This window comes from Callospermophilus lateralis, chromosome 2, assembly GCF_048772815.1.
Source record: "Callospermophilus lateralis isolate mCalLat2 chromosome 2, mCalLat2.hap1, whole genome shotgun sequence".
Lineage (NCBI taxonomy): Eukaryota > Metazoa > Chordata > Mammalia > Rodentia > Sciuridae > Callospermophilus > Callospermophilus lateralis.
Genome location: NC_135306.1, coordinates 158,671,920 through 158,695,594, shown reverse-complemented (window position 1 = coordinate 158,695,594; position 23,675 = coordinate 158,671,920). Strand labels below are relative to the sequence as shown.

General features: G+C 41.2%; 1 protein-coding gene across 9 annotated transcripts in view; it reads left to right on the top strand.

Annotated features, from left to right (window-relative positions):
* Nucleotides 1-23,675, top strand: part of Dennd2b (DENN domain containing 2B) — a 150,918-nt gene that overhangs the window by 89,439 nt on the left and 37,804 nt on the right. For 8 of the 9 annotated variants that reach the window (XM_076846846.2, XM_076846845.2, XM_076846843.2 and 5 more), the window contains one exon: nucleotides 13,144-13,248. In XM_076846846.2, the coding sequence (XP_076702961.1) occupies nucleotides 13,169-13,248 (80 nt within the window). In that variant the 5' untranslated portion in view covers nucleotides 13,144-13,168. Of the gene's footprint in view, nucleotides 1-12,261; nucleotides 12,318-13,143; nucleotides 13,249-23,675 lie in introns of those variants that run through there. The other variant, XM_076846842.2, reaches the window with a different exon arrangement.

Sequence of the window (23,675 nt, the reverse complement as noted above, 5' to 3'; positions counted from 1 at the left end):
GGCCTGTCTGGGACAGGGATTCTTAAAATGAATCTTGGGGAGCTTATGAATTCTCTTAAAGGGTAGACAGGAACTTAGGGGTGTATAAATTTTCTGTGGCAGTGCTTGGGACTTATTAGATACTTAAATATCTCTTGGTTTCAAAATGAATAACCACTGTAATGCTCAAAGTGTAGAGATATAGGACTGTTTGACATGCATTCTTTTTGATATCAAGGCTCTGCAATGTATGCTTGATGGTTACTGCATGTTCTGCCCTAAGATGTTATTCTGTAATATGCACCTGTTTTTGTTATTTGGCTCTGAAGGACTTAGCACTCATGAAGGATGCAAATTTTTCTTCGGGGTAAATTCAGATACTGTCTCCAAACTGATGAGGGCAATTTCCAAACAAGAATTTCAGAAATGTTTTGAGAATGTATTTGAATAAATGTGTAGGCCTATAAGGACTACTTTGAAGAGGATAACCTCTGGCATTATTTGTTAAATAATGTCTTATTTCAGTTAGATAGTCTCATGCCCTCAGTAACTGGAACTGGGCCTTTAGCCCCAGTATAACCTGGGCCAAAAATGGCTCCATAGTCCTTAAGTTGTCATTCTTATGATCTCTAGCAGGTTGGGGAAATTTTTAAGTTCTTTGAGAGAAGTGAGGTAGAATAATAATATCTACTATCATCTAACCAGACTATACTTATTTATTGTTGGGTTGGAAGGGCCCAGGTTCATGTGGAAACTATTCTGTCTGGTGGTGAGGTGTGGCCCTTGATACATGCCCCATTAGTGCTGCCTCTGTGTGAGGCCTCTCTCAGCTGAGAAGGAAGCCATGCTTATGAGTATCTCCAGGCTTATGAGTAGTGGTGGTGGTGGGTTTGTCTATGGCCCTTGGAGGTACTCTTTCTTCTTAGTTTTAATTTTTTTTAGTCACATATAAGAATGAATAAATTGCAATATTGGAAGGGATGTTGGGTATCATGTGGGCCAGTCTACAAAGGATAGGAGGTTGGCTAACCTTATCTGTTTTTCCACTGTTGTAATCGCAAGCATGTAATCGAGTGGATAACATGCAGTAGGGTGTTGTGGCACCACTCACCCTTAGTCATAGCACTCAAGAGGCTGAGACAGGAGGATATCTTGAGACTATGAATTCCAGACCAGCCTGGGCTGGTAGTGAGATAGTGAAATCCTATCTCAAAAAACAAAAAACAAAAAACAAAAGAAACCCTACAACCATATAGAGCCAGTGAATCCCTGTAAATACCAACAGTTTTTATAGACCATTGTCATTGCTTCATTTGTTCATTTCTTTGACACACAGTAATAAGCTTTTATTATATGCCACTTTAAGTTCTGGAATAACAATGGAAAAGGTAGTCCTATCCTTAAGGGCTTACCCTTAAGAATAGTGTGTAATTGAGAAATAAGAAATTGAAAAGAAGCATAGTCTGTATTCAGAACTTAAGAATAAAAAGTTCATCCTTATTTTGTCCTTTGATTGTCTAAGATGTCTTTGGGGGATCATAGGAATACATATTTAATCCCTTTTTCATTTGAATGCCTTTCAGAATTCTCAAGGCAATTATCTGCACCCCCCCCCCCCGCCCCCGCCCTCTCTTCTCAGGTTAAACATTCTCAGTTCTTTAGTCATTTCTCCTGTGACAGGTTTCTTGAGTATCTTCTCCATCCTGGACACTATCTGAAGGATGCATTTCAAATTAGCAAGGTCTGTCCCTCTGCCAGTGTGGAGCCCAGAACACAATACAGTATCCCAAATACTCATTTTCAGGGGGTGTTCTAAGTTATTCCAGAACTTAAAGTGGCATATAATAAAAGCTTATTACTGTCAAACAAATGTTGCCCCTGTTTTTCTGTTTTTCTCTGTGCCCAGGCAGTGGACAATGGAAAGCCAAGGCCCCAAGTTTGGCCAGGCCCAAAACATCTTTATTTTTGGCCAAATCTGGTATGGAAATCATCTTTCTTTTTTCTCCTCTCAGCCCACCCCGCACCCTGACCCAACACCCACTAGTTTTAGATAGGTCTGCACACAGTCTTGCTGCCAGTGGCCTGCCTTTCCTTTTTTGAGTCATTGCCCTTTATTACCACGGAAATTAGCATAAAAAAGAAAATTCCAGTTCTATAACTGTATTCTATTCTTGTCTTTTGTCACATTCTCCATCCCAGTGCCCCCTCTTAAATAACAAAAGTTGAGTTCAGTGACATCACAACAGTTGTCTGTTGTATCAAAAGCTGTGATGTCACCAAGGGAGGATTATGACTTCAAGGAAGAATGGAAGGAGGGAGTGTAGCTGGCAAGAAACCACATTGGAACAAAGAAGGTATTTTCATGCAAATCTTCACCCAGAAAGCTGAGTTGGCCTTTCCGTACATGAGTGCCAGTGGAAGCCCTCTGGGTTCCCATCACTCCACCTCCCTGTGGATTAATGGTTTGGTGTGTGGACATTGCCCAAGTCTGAGTATGTGTGGAAGTCCCCTACTGGCCTCCTGGCTTCTGGGCTGGCTTTGGCTTTTATTCATGAGGTTGGTGCTGAATAGAGCTTTTCAGGGAGGGAGTTGAGAGGGGCCTGGCATGAATTTGACAGATGTGCATGACCCCTGCATGGAGGGATAGCTGCTGCGCTGCCACTTCTTTTTCAGGCTGCAGGGCTGTTCTTGGAGTACACTGCCCAAGGCCTGAGTGTTGCTGGCTCCTGGGGCAGGTTTAGACCTGTCCTGGGAACTCCACGGAGACTTACAAACATCTGCACAGAGACTTCCAAACTTTCTCAATCTTAGTGGTATTTTCATATGTGTACCCTAACAAATGGAGTAACCACCTGAAAAAAAATACTCACATAAATTGAAAGGAAAAATATTTTTATTTCATTCTTAAATAACCATAATTACTTGCCAGTGGGACATAATGGATGATGCACAATGTCTCACATGGAGTACTGCCATCCTCATTTCCTGTTCCACATTGCTTTTCACGTGGTCCTTGGTTTTTTTCACAGCAACTGTTGAAAACCCAGGTTCACAAGAAATGACATCATCAAAAAGAACATAGTGAAATATGATGTTGAAACTACACTTGTGGGTTGTCTGACAAATGTTCAATATTTGCTCTATTTCCCTCAAAAATTTGAAATATCTTGCAGTGAGTTCACCACAGTGCTCTGGGGCACCTTATCACACAACCTGAGAACAACAGACCTGCAATTGCCAAGAAGCACTTGTTCTATTTGAAGGTAGGGATATGAGGCAAATTCTGTTACCATCACGACATTTAAAGGAGTTGGACATATGGTTGGACAGACTTCCCTTACCTCCTCTCTCAGCTCCAGAGGGACTGCACTATTAAGGGAAGGCCTTTGACCCAGGATTTTCTTTTGTGAGCTGCTCTGTCTCTAGATGGGGAAGAATGATGATGAGCATCTTTTATTGAACTAGATGACTTAAAGAAAAATGAGGTTGAACACCAAGAATTTGGGGGCCAGGCATTGGATCTTCTGCCAGTGCCCTTTTATAACTCTTTATCCAGACAGAGCTGGACTATAGGGGGATACTTGGGATGGAGGTTGGCTTCCTGCCAAAGATAGGAGAGCCACCAAAGGACTAATGTGCTTGGTGTTAGTTATAGAGCCTAGTGCCAACCTCTGTAGACTCTGGGAAAATTTCTTACTGTCTCTGAGCCTCAGTTTCTTCGTCGATAAAACAGAGATAATGACAGCTATCTCTTAAGAGTTGTAAATGCACTTTCCTCTGCTACCTTAATTGAATAACAAAGGGCTTTACCCCAGAGGGAAATTGAACCCTAGTACTCTAGCTTAGACTTGCAGTTTGAATGTGACTTTCTATTATTTCTTGATAATCTTGTTCTCTGGATCTAACCTTCCCAAATCTGCTGAGCTCTGCATCCTATGTGCTATGTTAAAACTTTATTGAAGTATGTTATATAAACATGAAAGTATGTTTACATGCAGCTTAACACATTTTTACAAATAAACCTATGTGATCAACAACCGGGCAAGAAACAGAATATTAACAGTATCCCAGAATAACCCTCCTGTCTATTATTCCCTTTATGGGTACCCATTATCCTGACTTCTAATGGCATAGATATGTTATTTTACTGTTTTTGTATTTTCTATAAATAAAATCATGCAGAATATTTTCTTGATGTCTTTTTATTCAACATAATATTCCAGAGATTTATTCATGTGTTATATGTATCTATAGATTGTTCATTCTCATTGCTCTGTAGTATTTCATTGTGAAAATATACATAATTTACTTTCCATTCTTCTGATGATGGACATTTGCATAGTGTTCAGTTTCATTGCAATTACAAATGGTGCTGCTATGTATATTATTGTACTTGCCTTTGATACACATATGTTAGGAATATACCTAAGAGAGGAATTTCTGGGTCATGGGGTATGCATATGTATGTAATAAGCAACATTCTTCCAAAGTGGTAGTATTAATTTATACTTCCACTGTAAGTGTTTGAGAGTTCCAATTGTTTCACATCTATACTACCAATAGGTATTTTCTATATTTTTCATTTTATCCATTGTGAGTATGTTAATGGTATCATACTGTGGTTTTGATTTGCATTTTCTGGAAAACTAATGAAGTTGGATATCCTTATATCTTTCTTAGACATTTGGATATCCTCTCTAGTGGAATATCTGTTTCAGTCTTTTGGGTATGTTTTTCTTATTGATTTGTAGGAGTTATTTGTATATCCTGGATAGATAGTGGGAATATCCTCTTTCACTCTGTAGATTTAAAAAAAATTTTTTTTTGTAGTTCTAGATGGACAGAATGTATTTAATTTGTTTATTTTTACGTGGTGGTAAAGATCGAACCCAGTGCCTTACACATGCTAGGCAAGCGCTCTGCCGCTGAGCTACAGCCTTTAGATTTCTTTTTCTCTCTAAATGGCATTAAAAAGAATGAACAGAGTTCTTATTTAATGTAGTTTACTTTATCAGTGTTTTTCATTATGGTTATCACTTTTTGTGTTCTATTTAAGAAATCTTTGCTTGCCCCAAGGTCTCTTTGGCTTTTGCTTGTGGTTTTTCTTCCACTTACAATGTTTTTATGCCTTCTTTATCTCCTACAAATCCCGAAAGACTTAAAAGACTCAGCCCAGTGTTACTTTCTGTCTTCTCCAGCAGCCCTCCCTATATACATTCTATCCACCTGATCAGGAGTCTTTTTCCTTGCTCCCAGAGCTCTTTGTAGCACTTCTATCACAACTCTTGATACATTGTACCAGAATTTTTTCTTGTTTATCTCAGGCATGATGGGGACCTGCTAAGGGTAAGGACCAGAGTGTACAATAGTAGCATGGTGGCTCAGCTAGAAAGACACCCTCAAAAAAAGACTGAAGTAAGCAAATGAAAGCTTTTCATGCCCATACCTGTTTATCTTTCTATGCTTTTCCTACAGTATTTCCCAGTCTTTCTTAACTTATTCCCCCTTTTGTTGAGTGTAAAGATCTTCCACACCAAGGTTATGGTCCAGACTGAGAGTAAACTACAATACTGTGATCCTGGGAGTGCTGATCAGTAGTGTCCAAAACAGTAGACATCAGGAAAGGAAGCCCAGAGAGATGACCTTTACATTCTATAATGAGAAAGTCATTGCAGCCATCTTTTCAGAGAGCAATTTTAGTTGAGTTCATAAGCTGAAACCATCCCTACTTACCTTTTGGGTGCTCAAGGGGTGTTGGCCCCCTTTTGAATTTTCTGAGTGGGTATGGTTGCTACAGGTAGGTCAGACCCTTCTCTGGGAAGGATGGTAGGGACAGAAGATGGGCAGTAGAGCTCAAAGTGGCTCACCCTACGGAGGGCCACTATGAGGTGGTGGACAAGTGTTTTGTCAGGGCCTGTTGTGTGGTAGGGACTGTTTTAGGCAGTGAGGATACATCACGAACAGACAAAAATTATTAGTATCATGGAGCTTACGTATACATAAAAGTAGAAAAGAAAAGTAGTATGTTGAATGATGATAAATGCTGTGGATAAAAATAAAATGAAAAAGAGGGGAGAGTGGCTGAGTTGTATCTATCCAGAGACTTGAAGGAGGTGAGGAAGCAGGCACTCTGGGGGAATGTGTTCCAGTTACAATAGGAATGAAGGCCCTGGTGTAGGAATGTGCCTGGTGTGTGTAATGATATAAGGAGATAGTGTGGCCAGAGTAGAGAATGAAATCAAGTTTATGAAGATTAAAGGCCTTGTAAGTCATTATAAAGATTTTGGCTTTCACTTTGAGTGAATGGAAACTATATTTTTGAGGGTTGTGAGCCGAGGAGTGACCATCCGCACTGATGCTGCTGGTGGGTAAGTGTGATGGGTGGTGGTCACTTATTGTAAGTCTGTTCTGATCATTTCTATTTTCTCAATCTAGTAGGAACAAAGTTATCTAAGAATGAGGATGAGTGAGGAGGTATGAAAGTTGAGTGTGGGTAAAGGTAGAAAGTTAGACCTGAGGCTTCCATTGTGTTCTCTCTGGATTCCGAATAACTTCTATTTTTTAATAGATGACTTCCCATTGGTCTTTATGCTCTAATTGTAGAGGCAAGGCATTCTCCTTATGCCACAGATGGGGAAACAGAGGCATGGAGATTAGCCCAGTTCCTTTAGCTCTTATTATTTCCTAGTCCTCCTCTGAGAAAGTTCAGCTTGTAGGTGGTGTGCTTTTCCAGAGCAGGGAAGTTTCTTGCCATCAGTTGGGTTGTGTTCAACTAGATCAGAGAGCATGGGAAGGGTGAGAATGAGGTCAGGACTTAGGGACAGGAAAGTCTTCAGAAAGAAATTGACATTTGAACTGGCTATTAAAGAAAGAATGGGCCTAGAGGACATTCAAGATAGGAGGGATTGACTGAACAAAAGCTTGGAGGCATAAACATTTCTGGCATATTCAGGAAACGGCAGCTACTGTAGTCTGACAGGGCCGGCCAAGGACAGGCACTGATATGGTTTAGTACTGTGGCCTCTGCATGGTCTTCATAATATTTCACCCACCATGTTTTTTTTTTTTTAATAAGTGAAAGAAGGGGGTGGTTAGGTCCCCCAGAAGCAGGTTGTTTGTGGGACAGTCCTCCATTCTGCTTATATTTTTTATATGGGGACAAGGCATTGGTCAGCTCCACTGACCGTGCAGAGCCAGGTTAAACTGCTTGCTGGGAGGCAGTGTCCAGACTGGCAGAAACAGTTGTCTTGGTTTTTGAAACTATGTTGGAAGCTACCAGATTTTCTTTAGAGTTGCCTAACAAGCCCTCACTCCAATTCAGGCTTTCAGGAAGTGTTTAAACCCAACTACAAGCCTCTACAAAATCTGTGCTAAAGTGGAAAAGGACCATCTGGCTGGAAGAGTGGTTTGAAAACTGGTTGAGGTTGAAAATCCAAATTTAAAGGAAAGTCTTTCTATGAGAGAGAGGATTGGGAAATAGTGTGTAGGAGGAAAGAAGCCTTGATTTTTTTCTGATTGTTATTTAACAACAGCAAAATAAACTTCTATGGTTGATTGAGGGAGATTTCAGCCTCCCAGGGATTTGTAAAAATACCCGGCAATCCTTCTGACCTCCCAGCAAAACAAGCCCTGGTTCCTTTCCACCTGACTAGGCTCATTATTCACTTCTTATTTCTGCTTGAAGGTCTTTCTGGATGTAGATTCTCAGACCCTAAGGCTGAAATGGAAGGGATCCAAGGTACCAGGTATATAGAAGTGGTGAAGGAAAAAAGGGGTCTGGCATTTTGGAAGGAATGGGATTGACTTGAGGAACCTTATCCCTGTGTCCCCTTCCCTCCAGCCCTCTACCATTATCCTGGTATATTCACTCATTCCCCTTTCCTTTGTAATCTGTCATTTTTAGGCAGAGCAGAGCCAAATAATCATTCTAATGGTGACCTTTCCTGGGTTGTGTGTAGGTGTGTAGGGGAAGGGAATTATGGCAGAAGGAGAATGAACGAGGCAGGCCCAGGAAGATAGAAAAGGGCCATACCTGTATCTAAAGTTCTTTTCTTGGTCTGTTTCTAAAAGCCCTTCCATCCTCACGGGAATCAGGCAGGTGGTTGGTGAGGGGAGAAGGCAGGGAAGGATTGTGTTTACCTCCCTCAGTAGCAACTTTAACCCCAGGAGAATGGAAAGCTTCTCTCCTCTTCACTCGTTGGATTCCTCAGGGGAGCAGGGTCGGGGGGCTTTTCCACATGGAATTTAGCAGGGCTTTTCCTTTATCAGGAAGAATAGGGTCTGATGTGAGGATCCAGAAGATAGCTGAGTGCTGAACGTGAGGATGGAGAGTCATGAAGAAAAGGGTCATCCTCATTAGCTGCCTTTGTTAGGCCTCTTAGGATATGAGCACTTATATTGGTTGCTTAGACTCCTGGAGGAAGAAATGAAAAAGCAAGCCCCTCTTTGGGTAGCTGCTGGTTGTTCCCTTATCTCCTTGGCCAGGACCTGTGGATGAGAAAGGTGCAGGAAGGAGTTGGTAAGAAAGTCTGAGTAGGTGTTTACTGGACAGGATGAGCACAGGTTAACCCCCAAGAGTAGTGAGACGCAGCTGCACGCTATGTGGTAGACTGTACTGTTAAGGGGCTGGTTGCATTGCCTTGGCTGTATGTGTGTTCTCAGAACACACACAAAAGATTAGTCCCCCTTGCCACATTTTTTCCCAGCCCTTCCAGTTGCTTCTTAAGCTATAACTTCTATGTGAACAGATTGCTTGGGAAGTTAAAGTCACATAGATGTCAGCAGAAATTCTCTCATGTAGTTTAGAGGCCTCCTTTTCAAGTCTCTAAATTCTCACCTGGACTAGTAAATAAATTGTTTGCTTTCAGTAGCAACTCTAACCCCAGGAGAATGAAAAGCTTCCCTCCACATGCTTGTGTCTCTTCCTCTTTACTCTTAGGGTTCCTCAAGGCATGTTGTCACATCCACAGTTATGCTTGCTGAAAGGCACCAAATGGACTTTTCCTAAACAAGAGGAAACGGTTCTTTTGCTCTAGGATAGGAAGGTTTATTCTTGAGAAACAGCTTCATTCAGAAACTGAACTCCAATACATCCCTTCCTGGACCTTTGGGAGTGCATCTGTAGATGGGGTGGTAGGTTTGGATTGAGCTCAGAGCCCTCCGTGCCTTTCCACTTTCTAGCTATATGACTTGGGAAAGCTAGGTCCTTGCTCTGTATGTTCATTTCCTTAGTAAAGTTTAAGTAGTAATAGTTCCTACTACACAGGGCTGTCAAAAGGATTAGATGTTTCAATACCTGTGAAGGCTTGTAATATTAACTATTATAATTATAAAAGGAATCTAGCAGCCTGTCTCATAATAAATGTACCTTAGCTTTTCTTTAGATTTTCTTATTGTGAAAAACAAATAGATTATGGCTTAATTGACTTCCCGATGAGACCTTCTTTTTTTTAAAAAAAAAAAAATTTGTAGTTGTAGATGAACAGAATGCCTTCATTTTATTTGTTTATTTTTGTGCGTTGTTAAGGATCGAATGCAGTGCCTCATACATTCTAGGCAAGTGCTCTGCCATTGAGCTACAGTCCTAGCTCTCCATGAGATCTTCTTAATGTCTACTTTTTTTTTAATTTATTTTTTAGTTATAGGTGGAAACAGTATCTTTATTTTTATGTGGTGCTGAGTATCAAAATCAGAGTCTCACGATGGTAGATGAGTGCTCTATTCTGATACACAACCCCAGATCTTGATGTCTACTTTTTACTTGAGTTTTCTCCCTTCACAGTTAGATCCTGTAAGGCAGAGAATGTTCTAGCACCTTACCCAGTTCCTGGCATAGGGTAAATTGAATTGCAATATCAGGAAGTATAAAAAATGACTCAGGCTTGGGAATAGAGTGGTTGTCTCCCAAATACCCAGAGAAGCGTGATCTGGAAGAAAAACCATTTATTAAGCTTCTGTGTGCCCAACATAGCAGTCAAGAGAAGTAGGTCATGTTATTTCAGTTAAAGTGAAAAAATGAGTCTTCAGGCCATACTTGTGCAGGGTCACATAGCTGGCAGTTGACAGAGGCATGGCTAGATGCAGTTATTTGACTCTGACAAGTATTATTCCCACTGCACCTCAAGTACCTGGGAAACACTTACTGTGTTCCTTTCTCTGGATTTTAGTTATTCAGATGGTTGTCTGTAATTTTTCAGAGCTGAGTTTTTGAGGGATTGGTGATTGGTTGTAGATGCTAATTGGACAATTTCATTTTCCAAATATGCAGTTTCTCTCTGGACTTTGCCATTGATGGAGCTTTAGATTTGTGAAACAGTCTCATATCCCCCTTGCCTCTCTGCAGTATTCCCAGTGGGCATTTCCTCTGCTTCAGAGAATCTTCTCTCCTTAGCCTGACTAGCCAAGGAACCAAGATGAAGGTATAGATGAGAGCCTAGGGCTGCTGTTAGAGTACTGGGCGGAGCATTATGGCCTAGGAGACCAGCATGCCTTCCCAGGATACCTGAATTCCTAGGTCACTTCTAAGAATGGCACCATTCCCAGCTATGAGATTTTCTTGTATGTTTTCTTTTTATTTTAAGTTGGTCTTAATAGAAACCATTTATTAATTGTGACATTGATTTAAAATTTTTTATTTGTTCTTTTTAGTTATACATGACAGTAGAAGGTATTTTGACATATCATGTATATATGGAGTATAACTTCCCATTTTTGGGTTGTACATGATGTGGAGTTACATTAGTTTGTATGAATTTTTATAAGCTTTGTTTTTGTACTTTTTGCTTCTATGTTTAGGTTTATGGTTCATTTTTACTTAATAATTATATATGGTATGATCCAGGGGTACTATTTTATTTTTTTGTAAGTAGATACCCAATTTTCCCAGCACCATTTATTGCAGAGACTCTTCTTTCTTCACTTAATTGTCTTGGAATCTTCATTGCAAATCAGTTGACCATAAACCTGTTTTTTCATGTATTCTCAATCTCTATTCCTGTGTCAGTATCATACTGTCTTGACAATCACTGTAGCTTTGTAATATATTGTGAAATTGGCAAGTCTGAGCATTCCACCTTTATTTTATTTATTTATTTATTTATTTTGTATTGGGGATTGACCTCAGGGGCACTTGACACTGAGCGACATCCCCAGCCGTATTTTCTATTTCATTTAGAGACAGGGTTTTACTGAATTGCTTAGTGCCTCACTTTTTTGCTGAGGCTGTCTTTGAACTCGTAATCCTCCTGTCTCAGCCTCCCGAGCAGCTGGGATTAGATGCAAGCTGCGCCCAGCCCACCTTTATTCTTTTTCAGGTGTTTTTATTCTTTTGTTTTGGCTGCTCTGGGTCCCTTGCATTTCCACGAAATTTTAGGATCATGTTGTCAATTTCTTTAAAGAAGTCAGCTGGGATTTTGATGGATCTTCTGTTGAACCCACAGATCAGTCTGGGGAGTATTGCCATCTCAACAATATTAAGTTTTCTGATCCATGTTATCTTTCTATTTTTCTATGTCTTTACTTTCTTTCAATGATATTTTATAGCTAACATAGTACTTAAATCTTTTGTTATTTTTTTTCCTAAGGGTTTTATTCTTTTTGCTTGTTGTTAATGGAATTCTTTTCTTTTTCTTTTTTGAATTATTTTCTTAATTTCATTTTCAAATTGTTGCTAGCATATAGAAATAACATTGATCTTTTAATACATTTTTTTTATCCTACAAGCTATTTTGAACTTATTGTGTTGGTCAGCTTTGCATTACTATGGCAAAATGCCTGAGGTAAACAACTTGTAAGGAGGAAAGGTTTACTTTGACTCACCATTTCAGAGGTTTCAGTCCAGGGTTGCTTGGCCCTGTTGTTTTGGGTCTGTGGCAGCACAGAACATCATGCTGGGAACATGAAGTGGAGAAGGCCTGTTCACCTCATGGTGTCTGGGAAGCAAAGAGAAAGACAGGAAGGGCCTGGAGTTCCAATATCCACTTCATAGATTTATGCACTTCCCATTTATCTTTCTTCCACTAGGCCACCTCCTAAAGGTTTTACCACCTCCCAGTAGTGCCAGTCTGGGGACCAGACTCAGAACACATGGACCTTTGAGGGACATTTAAGATACAAACTATAGTACTTACTAGTTTAAAGGGTTTTTTTCATGGAATTTTTAGGATTTTCTACCTACAAAATCATGCCATCTGTAAATGGAGATAATTTTACTCCTTATTCTCCAATCTGAATATATTATTAAATTTTTATCTTTTTTTTCCTGTTCATTGTTTGTCATAAAATAGTGTTCTCTGTAGAATGGAGCTTTTACCATTGGTGATGGATTAGCTGACTATATGGTATGTGAATAAATATTTTTTATTTTGTAAATATTAATATCTTAATGCATATTAATTTCATTTAACAAGAATTAGAAAAAATATGATTAGCCCTTCTAGCTCACTGTTTTATGTCTGCTTAAATGTCACTTCATCCAATGGTCTTCTCCAAACATCCTATTTAAAATACCACATCCTCTTTATTCTCTTTGCCTCTCCCTTGCTTCATTTTTAAAATATCACTTATCAACTAACGTATATACACAAACACACACTTAATCATCACACACAGGACGCATACTCATTATCTGATTCTCTCCACTAGGATGTAACATCCAGGAGGACAGGGGCTTTGTTTTATTCTTTGCTGAATTGCATTTGCCTTTGACATAGTTGCTCAAGAAATATTTGTTGAATGTTTAGAACAAGGTTAAAATATTTTAAGAAAGCCAGTTTCAAGCTTATTCACACAAAAAATATTGAAAAAATAGTACGTCAGGAGGTGTACAAACATGGCAGAAATCATAAGTGCTGTATGGAATGATAAAAAATTGGGAAACCTAACTTAAGTAATGAGGAGAGGTGGGAATTAGAGGAGATGGAAGGTTTTTTTTTCTCAAATCATTTTCTGTGAGGTTATAGGTTATCTGTTAGCTCACAGACTCTTTCCAACCCCACGTGGGGGGTTTCTTGAGGCTTTTAAGCTATAACATGTGGAGTTAAACATATGTGGCAAAGTGGTTTCTACCTTCTGCCACAGAAACCCTTTTGGAGGTCATCTGGAAGAGGTTTGAGGTACTTCTGGCTGCCGTGGAAACTTGTCTTACAGGACTTGTCTTCTTTGCAGGGCTCTGGGTTTGCAGAGAGCCGAAATGACCATGACTGCCAACAAGAATTCCAGCATCACCCATGGAACCGGAGGCACTAAGGCTCCTCGGGAGACTCTGAGCAGGTGAGTGGGGGAGCATGGCTAGGAGATGGCATCAAAGGATAGCCGAATAGCCTGGGTCCTGGTGGGATCCTTGCCAAAATATTAATAATTATCATTATGAGTCTGACAGTCATCCAGGTGACTTGTCTGGACTCAGCTCATGCTGACCATTAGGCAGAATTCTTTGATAAATGCATTATTTTCTAGTTCTATTCATCTCCATAGAAATAACAAACAATAACCCTAAAACAAGCTTTGTTGTGGTCTGTTGGAGGCCCCTAGTACTCCACGGATGGGGCCAGCAAGAAGCAGCTTATATAATCTCTTCCCAAGGGAGAGACAGCTTGGGGTTACACTGCCATAGGGGAGACTGACCCCATTGGGGTAGAGGTTGGTAGGCAGTTAAGCATCTTAGCACAAGTTCCAAGTGGAAGTCTAGACTAAGAATTTAGGTTGGGCTGTAAAGAAGATAGTGTGGGAAATTTTACTGAAAGTAAGTTATAATCCACTTCTGGTTTTGTCCTCTTTTTAAAAATGGGAATGTAGGACTATAGAAAAAAACACAGATTTTGGAATCCTATAGAATTGGGCTCAAATTCAAGCTCTAACTACTTGCCAAATAGATCTCAGAACATTTCCCTGTGCCTCCTAAAATCTAAGTTATCTCATATATAAAATTATCTCACAGAGTTGCTATGAAGATTAAATGAGATAATATATCTTGGTGCTTAGCATAGTGGCTAAATCTCCCCGTGATGAGATAAAAGCTTCCAGATTGGCAGATAGACATACAGTGCTCTCACTAGGGTTTCTCAGTTCATGGGCAAGACTGAATGCTAATGTCTTAGACTAGCCTTCAGACTTGTCTGCCTGCGTTTCTCTCTTTCTCTCTCTCTCTCTCTCTCTCTCTCACACACACACACACACACACACACACACATACTTTTCCAGCCTCTTCTGATGAGTCTCAGTGGGCAAGTTTGACTGTTGGGTCCTCAGCCACTAGGCTAGATATCTATAAGACTGTCTAGCTGTGGGTTGGGATAGGATTAGATCCTTCCTGGATGTCTGAGCTGTACAGTGCTAGGCTGAGGCCCAACTGGGTGGGGCTCCCTCAGGTCTGGCCAGAGGTAGTGGTGGATGTTTGATTCATTCAGAGTTGGCATCAAGATATTGTTGGTAGAAAGGACACAGGATGTACCCGCTGGGGAATGGCTGGCAGAAATGAGGCAGGGGTTCTCTGTACCATACATGTAGGACTTGGTACTAGTAGAAATAGTCTGATAGACTGTGTCAAACACACAGGGATTGGCAGGACTGCCTTGCTAGTTATGTAAGAACATGGAACTTGACCAAACAAGTTTTATATCCACAGCAAGACTAGTAAGAACTTGTGTCCAAACTGAACTTTTCCCAGAACATTTGGTCAAGGCAGAACTAGGTCTAGATCTCAAAGTCTGCCTCTTACTGCCTGTTGTGGGAACTACTTTGCTATGCTGTCACAGCCTGGTGTCTTGTCTTGCTCTTTAGTCTTACCATGATTGAGTTGGCAGGCGGAGACTGGAATTAAAGTTCCCATTTTTTGGTGGGGGATTGGGATACTGGGTATTCTATCACTGAGCTATGTTCTCAACCCTTTCTTTAGATTTTGTTTTGAGACAAAGTCTCGCTAAGTTGCCCATGCTGGTCTTGAACTTATCAGCCTCCCAAGAGGCTGGAGTTACAGGCATGCACCACCATGTCTGGTTTTTCCCCATTTAAAAAAAATGACAGACTATCATGGGAGTGAAATAAATATGAGATTCTATAGAATTATTCTTAATTTTAAAGAAATGGCATATTTAATAGTGCATTTAGAACTATACTTGGAGATGACCATACCCAGCAACACTGAACTCCTCTAATCCTTTTTTCATCTGATTTCCACCATGCATGGGTTGGTATGGGTGGGAGGTGATATGCAGTATTTATGTTAAGTTTCAAAGCAGAATGAAGAATGCTGACAGCATCCCCAGTTTCTATTTGGAATATACGCCTACATGTTTTTAAACGTTTTTAGAAATTGCTCTTCCTTTAGCTTCTCAGCCTGCTTGTTATCAAAACATGCTGGGTGGTGTTTGTAAATATCTGAGTTTCAGATGGGCCTTAAAAAAGCATCTTTCCAGCCTCCCTTCTAAGTCTTCATTTCCTTCCTGCCACATTTCCCATCTCTCCCTCCCTCCTTTTCTGGGAACCTGGCTTTTGGCATGGAGTCATAGGCCTCTGTGGCTAGCTATGCCCTTCTCTCAGAGGCAACCCCTGGGCTGTAGAGGTTAGTTAGACATTGTGATCTTGTGGTTTCTTTGGTTGTCTTAACCCCCAGTTGGATAAAGCAGGAAATCACTAGTTCACTTAAGAAGTCATTGTGAGTGAACTCTGAGGATTCTCCTAGGTGCCAGGCACTGTGCTGGACACAGGAACATAGAGGGCTGACCCATTCTCTCTCTAAGGCATTTACAACTTAGATCTATGATCATGGCACCTGAATTTCTTAGTCTGATCTTTCAATAGATGTTTGGCAGTGACCTGGGATCCTTTTATCATTGCCAGCCCAGAAATCTAAGGAAGAATGAATACTTTGGTATGGTTAGAAGTTTGTTTGGTGAAGGCAGGGGCTTGGAAGGCTTGGTCTTTGACATTCTGGCCACTTTGGAGGCCTTCACATCATCCACATGAAGGCAGTGGAACCCACTGATTCTAAGAAACATTTATTTCTAGCTTTGGGGAAGGGAGGAGTTCTAGGGCACGAGAAACTGGTGGAGATGGGCATATGAGACCCTGCGCACTGTCCAGATACATATTTGCTGTGCTTTATCCTTAATTTGCATAAGAGTGCACCTTATATAATGTTGCACCAGTCTGTGTTAAAGATCATGGATTCCATTTCCTAGGTTTTTATAGGTGTTTTACTACTTTATCTCCTTTTTTTTTTTTTTCCTTTGCAGCTTAGTTTTGATTTGGCAGGGATCTATAGGAAGAGGAGATCTGAGATTTTTCATTTGACCATCTAAGTTTTGTTCTTTGCTGTGTCTTTGGCTCCTGGAACAGGTTTCTTTTTTCTCATTGGCTGAATGGATGCACTGCTTCATCCTTTCCTGCCAGATACTATCACCTCCCCATAGGCTCTTCTGACTCCAACTCACACAATTTGGCACCCAGCTCTTGGGGGTGGGGGTGGGATTCTCAAACCTCTGAATTTCAGAGGTCAGGCTTTACTGTGTTGGTGCTGCTGACCTGGAGTAGGAGCAGAACCAGCTGGCCACTTGCAGACAAAGAAGTGTCATATTCAGAGGTAATTCAACTGTTTTTTTATTATTATTATTTATGTATATATAGTTTTAATTGTTGATGGACCTTTTTTTAATTAATTTGTTTATATGTGGTGCTGAGAGTTGAACCTAGTGCCTCACACATGCCAGGCAAGCCCTCTACCACTGAGCCACAACCCCAGCCCAGTTCAATTGTTTTTATTGGGGAACTTGACTAAGGGATTTCACTTGTGTAGTAAGACCTGGCAAGCAGAAGGGGCTCTTCTCAGAAGACTTTCTGTGTCTGCAGATTTCTTCCACAACTTTTTTACTGTGAAATTCTAGTACTGAGTCATTGTGATTTGGAAATATAGGATATCAGTCTCATGTTTGAGAACTTGCTTCTGGTTTTAGGTGCACAAAACCTGGATATCCGTAAGAATATGGAATTCTTAAGGGCAAGGATTTTGGCTTCTTTTTGTGTTTTCAATGCTTAGCATATAGAAGGTGCCACCTGCTTATCAGTCAGTTGACTAAGTAGCTGGGAGGGCAATATTTTTATAAAGCATAGACTGCTGTGCTATTGGGGTCCTTGAGTACTTCCCTCGTGGATTTTCTTAGCTTTGGACTCTATTTCCATCCACTCTATAGATCTTAAAAGGGCAGAGTTGAGAAGAGTTCTCAGAGCTTGCATTATTAGTCATCTTTCTGTCACTGTGACAAAATACCTGAGAAAATCAACTTAGAGGGGAAAGATTTATTTTGGCTTATGGTTTTACGTGTTTCAGGCTGTGGTTATCTGGCTCCTTTTTTTTCTGTGCTTGTGGTAAGGCAGCATATCATGGCAGAGGGCATGTATGGTGGAGCAAGCTGCTCATCTCATGGCAGCAGGGAAGCAGAGTGAGTGAGTAAGGAAGGGGCTGTGGAGGAGATACACCCTTCCAGGGAATGCCCCCAGTGACCTGCTTCCTCCAGCTAGGTTCTACCTCCTATACTTTCCACCACTTTCCAACAGTTCATTCAATTATGAATCCATCAGTGGATTAATCCTTTGATGAGATTAGAGCCTCATAAACCTGCCGCAGTCTGACTGGGCACAATTCAGGAGCCACTTGTCAAAAGAAACGAACTTTATTTTTAGAACCACACACGCCAAACAAAACAGCTCCTCAGGAAAAACCTTCAGAGCCCAACTGCCACCACCAGCTTCCCACAAGCCTCTCCACCTCCCACAGTCCTCCTGCTCTCGAGGCCGATTGGCTGGGTCGCATGGGCGGAGCCAAAAAAGTCCCCCAATGAGCAGCTCCGTGGTCTGAAAGGGCGGGGAAACAGCCCAATGAGCATCACCGCAGAGGAGCCAGTCAGCTAGAAGTTGCTGGGGCCGCTGTGAGCCAATCATCAGCTGGCGGTCTGAAAGTTTGCTGGGGCCCCTTCCGCTGTGCCTCTCAACATAAACCAATCACCTCCCAAAAGCACCACTGCTGAACATTGGTGCATTGGGAGCAGCAACCTTCAACACTTGAGCCTTTTGGGGATATTCTGGATCCAAACTGTAAGAGAAGTCATTCAGTTTAACCCACCTGATTTATATATGGGAAAACTGAGGCACAGAGAAGAGGGAGGATGCAGTGTTAATGAGAGGAATAACCAAGCTTTCCTATCTTGATCCTTCTAATTTTTTATAGTACCACCACATTCACATTCCTTTAAACATTACTGTCATCTCCCTGCTCAAAAATTATTGCCATCCATGATAAGGTCATGGATGTTTGGCAAGGCTTCTTGGTTTGGTTTGGCCCTGGTCTTTCTTTCTACCCTTAGTCATTCACCAAAGCAAACTTTATATTTCTGCATCTTTTTTCCAGGGATTTTCTTAACCAGTCAGCTAGGATTGGTTAAGAAACAGTAGCTCCTCTCTACATTTACTCTTAGAAACCTTGGTTTGAAGCCTCCAAATGGCACTAATCATAGTGTACCCCAAAGGGTGGATATCCACATGAGTCTTATTTTCTTTCCTCAATCAGAGCTTTTTGGGGCTCAGCACATACTCTTTTGGAATGTTAGAGTTGGGAAGGAATTGGAATTCATCTGGCCTAGTTTCTTATGTTACATGAGAAGATGGTAAATCCCACACGGGTAAACAGTAGTAGAACTATAATTTCAATTCACATCTGCAGAAGTCTATGCAGTAAAAGAGAGGCCTCTTTTATTGATATGGTGAAATTTGGACATGCCTTGAGGTTCCACTGTCAAAGTGGGCACAGATTTGGACCCCATGCTTTAGATTTCAGGAAAAGTGTATGTGTCAGCTTTTGTTACTGTGACCAGAATCCCTGACATAAATGGCTTAAATTAAAAAGAAATATTTTGGCTCATGTTTCCAGATTTCAGTCCATGGCCACTGACTCCATTGATTTGGGCTTTAGGTAATCAGAACATCATAGCAGAAGGGTGTTGGCCTTAAGCTCCTACTGACAGTCCCAGAGTCAAGGAGTCAATATTTTTAAAAATTTGCTTCAGTAGCATCCCACTTAAAAATACCAAATTCTGTTTCAGTTATTGCCAAAAATCACTTCCAGATTTAATGGTATAAAATAGCCATTTTATTTTGCTCCCAGACTCCAGGGATTAGGAATTCAGACAGAGGACTACCGAGATGGCTTGTCCTTGCTTCAAGACATCTGGGACTTTGCTAAAAAGACCGCAAGGTTTAGTGATTCCTTGGCCAGGGACTGGTATACCCTGGCAATGTTTTAACTCACACATCTGAAGGTTGATCCTGGATGTTAGCTGGGACTTCCACTGAGTCTTTCAGCCAGAATGCTAACACATACCTTCTCCACGTGGCCAGACCTTGCTTATAGCATGGGGATCAGGTATTACAAGTTGCTAGTTTCTTGAGGCCTGGTCCTGAAAAGTGGTACAATAACATTTCTGTATTTTATTGCACAATGAGTTATAGAACCAGATTCACGAGGAGAGGTCATTTTGACAGGAAACACACCAAAGAATTTGGTGACCATGTTTTTAAAACAACTACAAGTGCCTTTGGCATGGTTTCCTAGAACTAGATTTCTGTCCCTCTTGGCTCTGCATAATGCCCACTGTGCTTTGTATAGCAGCCCAGTTTGTACTGATTTAGGGCTTTTGGGATTTTGCTCTCAGGCACCTATAGCCTCAGAGGGGGCTTCTACATTATAAATACTGTATGTTCATGGCTGCTACTACATAGAGTTTTTGTGATTCATAAAAGAGCTCACCACTTCTCTTTGGGTTTCCTTAGAAATCAGCTGGGAGACAGGTATAGGTGGCTTTGGAAGATCCTTAGATGTGCTTTCTGGAGATGAAAAGTCAACTTAATTTATGCTCCAACCCCCAGATACTTTTCTGCCTATCCTGACAAGCTGTGATAAAGCTTGCAAGTCTCTGTGTCTGTTGGTCTGGATATAGCCCCACTTGAGGCTGAGGCTGCTCTGAATCCTCTTAGGGCTTCCTAGCCATTTGAGAAGAGATCGCTTTGGGAAGAGGAAGGACAAGTTGCAAGTGACACCCTGTCCTTTGGCTTTTTATAAGAACTGTTCTGGAGTGAGATGTTAGCACTAGAGTTACTGGGAGAATCCCTTCTGTAGCCAAGGAACAAAATCCAGGTCTTGTGGATAGGACTCAAGCTGCCTTCCTTCTTTTCCTCCTCCTCTGTGCTCAAAGTATGGCCTCAGGGTAGCACAGTGAGAATGTCATACCTAGAGCTGTGGTAATCACTAGTGATGAGAGATTGCTGGTGCCTGCTGATCCAACAGGGTGCACCTTAGTTGAGCAGACCTTGAATGGTAAATGGTCAACTTTGAGGCAGTTTTGTTTGAAGCAGGCTAGATACCTGTTTAGTAGGGACAAGCCAGGCTCCTGCAGACAGGCTTACCACATCATGGGGCCTCTGAGGTTATTGCTCAATTCCTAGAACTTTTCCCCAAGTGGCTCCAACTTGGTCCCTTCCTGGGACTAATATTTGTAGTATCCCTAGGACCAAAAAGAAAAAAAAGCAACTCTGAGCATGCCAAGTTCAAAACTGCCTTATCATCAAGGGCTACACACAGCCTTCTCTCCTCAAAACCCCTTGATGTCCCTGACAATCTGTAGGACATCCTTTAACATAAAGGCTTCCTGTTATGTTGCTTGAGAGGGCACACACTGACCCAAGAACTGGGTCATGTTCATGAGAAACAGTGTCAGATTGAGTATTTTGCATGTTAACTCTCAATTTCTGTGGGTAAGCCAATATGCACACACATTGTTTACTCTTTAAATTTGTTCTCTTCCATACCTTACTTCATACCCTTTTTATCCTACTACTTGTCATAAATATGCTCTCTGTGTATGTTTATTGTTCTCTTTTAAATTTCCCACACCCCCACCCCACTTTCTTGAGTGTTTATCTTCTTCCCTATGCCCTGAAAATGTTAGTTTTGGACGGTTGTACATTGTGGTTGTTGGCATCTCTACCCATGCTGAACAGCAGAACTAGCTGCTGCTGACGGCTGTGGTGCACCAGGCACCCAGTTGTACAGTGGCTGCCTTCCCAAGGGGCAAACTGGGATTGTAAAACAGAGAGAGATGACAAGAGCCAAGTCTGGCTGTCTGTTGACTGCTTCGTTTTTACTTTTCTTTTGTCATTATGGATTATTTATAGTCTTCACTTTTATAAATGGACATCATCTTAGTTACACAATTAGTATCTTAAGGATATTCAGAAGTAAGTGTTTTTCCTGTTTTATAAAGAATTTGAGGCTTAGAGGATGTAGGTGACTTGCCCAGGAACACACCTAGAAATTGAGGAACTATTAGGACCCAGATGTCTAGACTCTTGGTCTGATATACAGTTTTTGCCTTATAAGAGAGGACTGAGAGCTGTACTAGGCTTCACTAATGTGTACCTTTCTGTACAAACAACAACAACAAAAAAAGACAGGTAGGGAAGCCTATAGACAGTGCCATGGGAAGACATAAAGGAAATGAACATTTTAACTTTTTTAATGTTAATTTGATACAAACATTGGGTTTGTATTTTAGGTTCAGTGCAAAGTGCAGATTATATCAAGATTAACAAGATACTGTCGCTACCTTCATGTAGTTTTACTCATAGTCTAGTTAGGAAAACAGGTGAAGGGCTGAGGATGTAGCTCAGTGGTAGAGCACTTGCCTAGCTTGCACAAGCCCTGGGTTCAATTCCCAGTAGTGGGGGAAAAAACCAGGAGTAAACAGTATGACATAATAAAGTGTTATACATACCATAATAGATCTTTTTTCCAGGCATAGTGGAGATGTCTAAAATTGGCCACCTCCGCCTGGGTGAGGGGGTAGGGTGGGAAAAAGCTAGGAGTTTGATGTGTCTGAGGGTGGGATACAGGATCCGTGTGGAGAGAAACAGTGTGAGATGATGAAGGTAGGGAACAGCTCATGCCTTGTCAGGCATGCCAGTTAACTTTTACTTTATTCTGCAGATAGTGGGGAGTTTCAAACATAATCAGCTTTACATTTTAGAAAGATGTCAGAAGATAAGAGGATGGACCAGAATAGGTGCTGTACTGAAGGGAGAGAGGGAATTTAAGAGACTGTTTTAATAGTTTTGGTGAAAGATAAGGAAGTAGTAATGGTAATGGAGTTGGTGCGGAGGGGACAGATCTGAAAGATGTCAAGAAGCAGAACTGATAGGATTTGGTCATCAAAAAGGTTAGTGTGTTGGGGGAGGTGTTTGGATCCAGATGTTTGGAAGAGGGAAGAAAAGCCCTGACCTTTTCTCTCCTCTAAGGAATGAGTTGACAGTACATAACACCAGTAAAGCTAGGGGCCAAGGAAGCACAGAACAGCCCAGGGATGAGACCATGTGAGATGATAGCTGGGTCAAGTGGACGGCAAAGAGAATGCTATACAGTCAAGGCAAACCCTTTTAGGTGAGCATTGGATTCCTACCTCCCCCCTGCCCCCCCGACCATTACTCCTGTACTTGTATCCTCTGTGTGCTGCACTGACAGTGGTTCTGTCTTATTGCATATCATTCAAAAATGCTGTAATATCTCCTAACCCAAATGCTTCCACATTCCAACTACCATCTCATTTTCTTGTTCCCTTTCTTGGGAAAACTGAATTGTCTGAACTTTCCTCCACTTCTATTTCTGTTCCCTCTTCTACTTCTTGTCCTTCCATTTTCTTGAATTCCTTCCAGTTAGGCTTTCCTTCCTACATCTCCCATATCCTCTCTTATCAAGATCACAGTGACTGCCATGTTGCCAAATCAAATGACCATTTCTCATACATTCTCTCACTTGACTGTTGGCAGATGTGACTCAGTTAATCCCTCCCTATTTCTTGAAGTTCTCAGGATATCACTCTTCATGGTTTTTCTGTTTTCTCACCAAATGCCCTTCTTTGCTAGTTTCCTTCTCATCCTGACCTCGAACACTGGAAAGAAATCCCAGGATTCAATCCTTGAACTTCTTTGGCGATGTTTATACCTTAGATGACCTTCTCTGGTCAGATAATCTAAAATAAATATCTGTATATTACTAATCACTCCCAAATTGAATTGAATAATATGAATTCCATTTTACCCAGTGCTCAGGCCCAAAATCTTGGGTCATCCTTGGCTTCATCCCTCACTCCCCTCATCTAGCTCATCAGAGAATCCTGTTGACCAAGCTCTCAAAATAGATCCCTCTCTACTGCTACCATTGTAATCTGAGCCATCATAATGACCTTGTCTGGATTGTTGCAGTAGCCTTCTAATTAGCCTCCATCCTCACACCTCTACACATCATTCTCTGATGTGAAGTCAGGTCACATCACTCCTTTCCACATCCCTTTAGGAGCTTCCTTCTACTTTTAAGTACAAGCCCAAGTCTTATCAGTGGTCCCTGGTGTCTTCCATGAGAGGCCTTGGTGCCTCTCTGACTAATCTCCAGCCCACTGCTCTTCTCTTATTTCACACTGGCCTTGTTGCCCTTGGAATACAGTAAGTATGCCATTGTCTCAACCTGTATACTCTTTCTGACTTGAACATTATTTCCCTGGGTTAACACATTGCTTCCTTCCTTTCGGTTATGTTTACATGTTCCCCTGGCAAAGGGCCTTCCTTGATCTTCCTATATAAAGCAGAAACTCATCCCCACT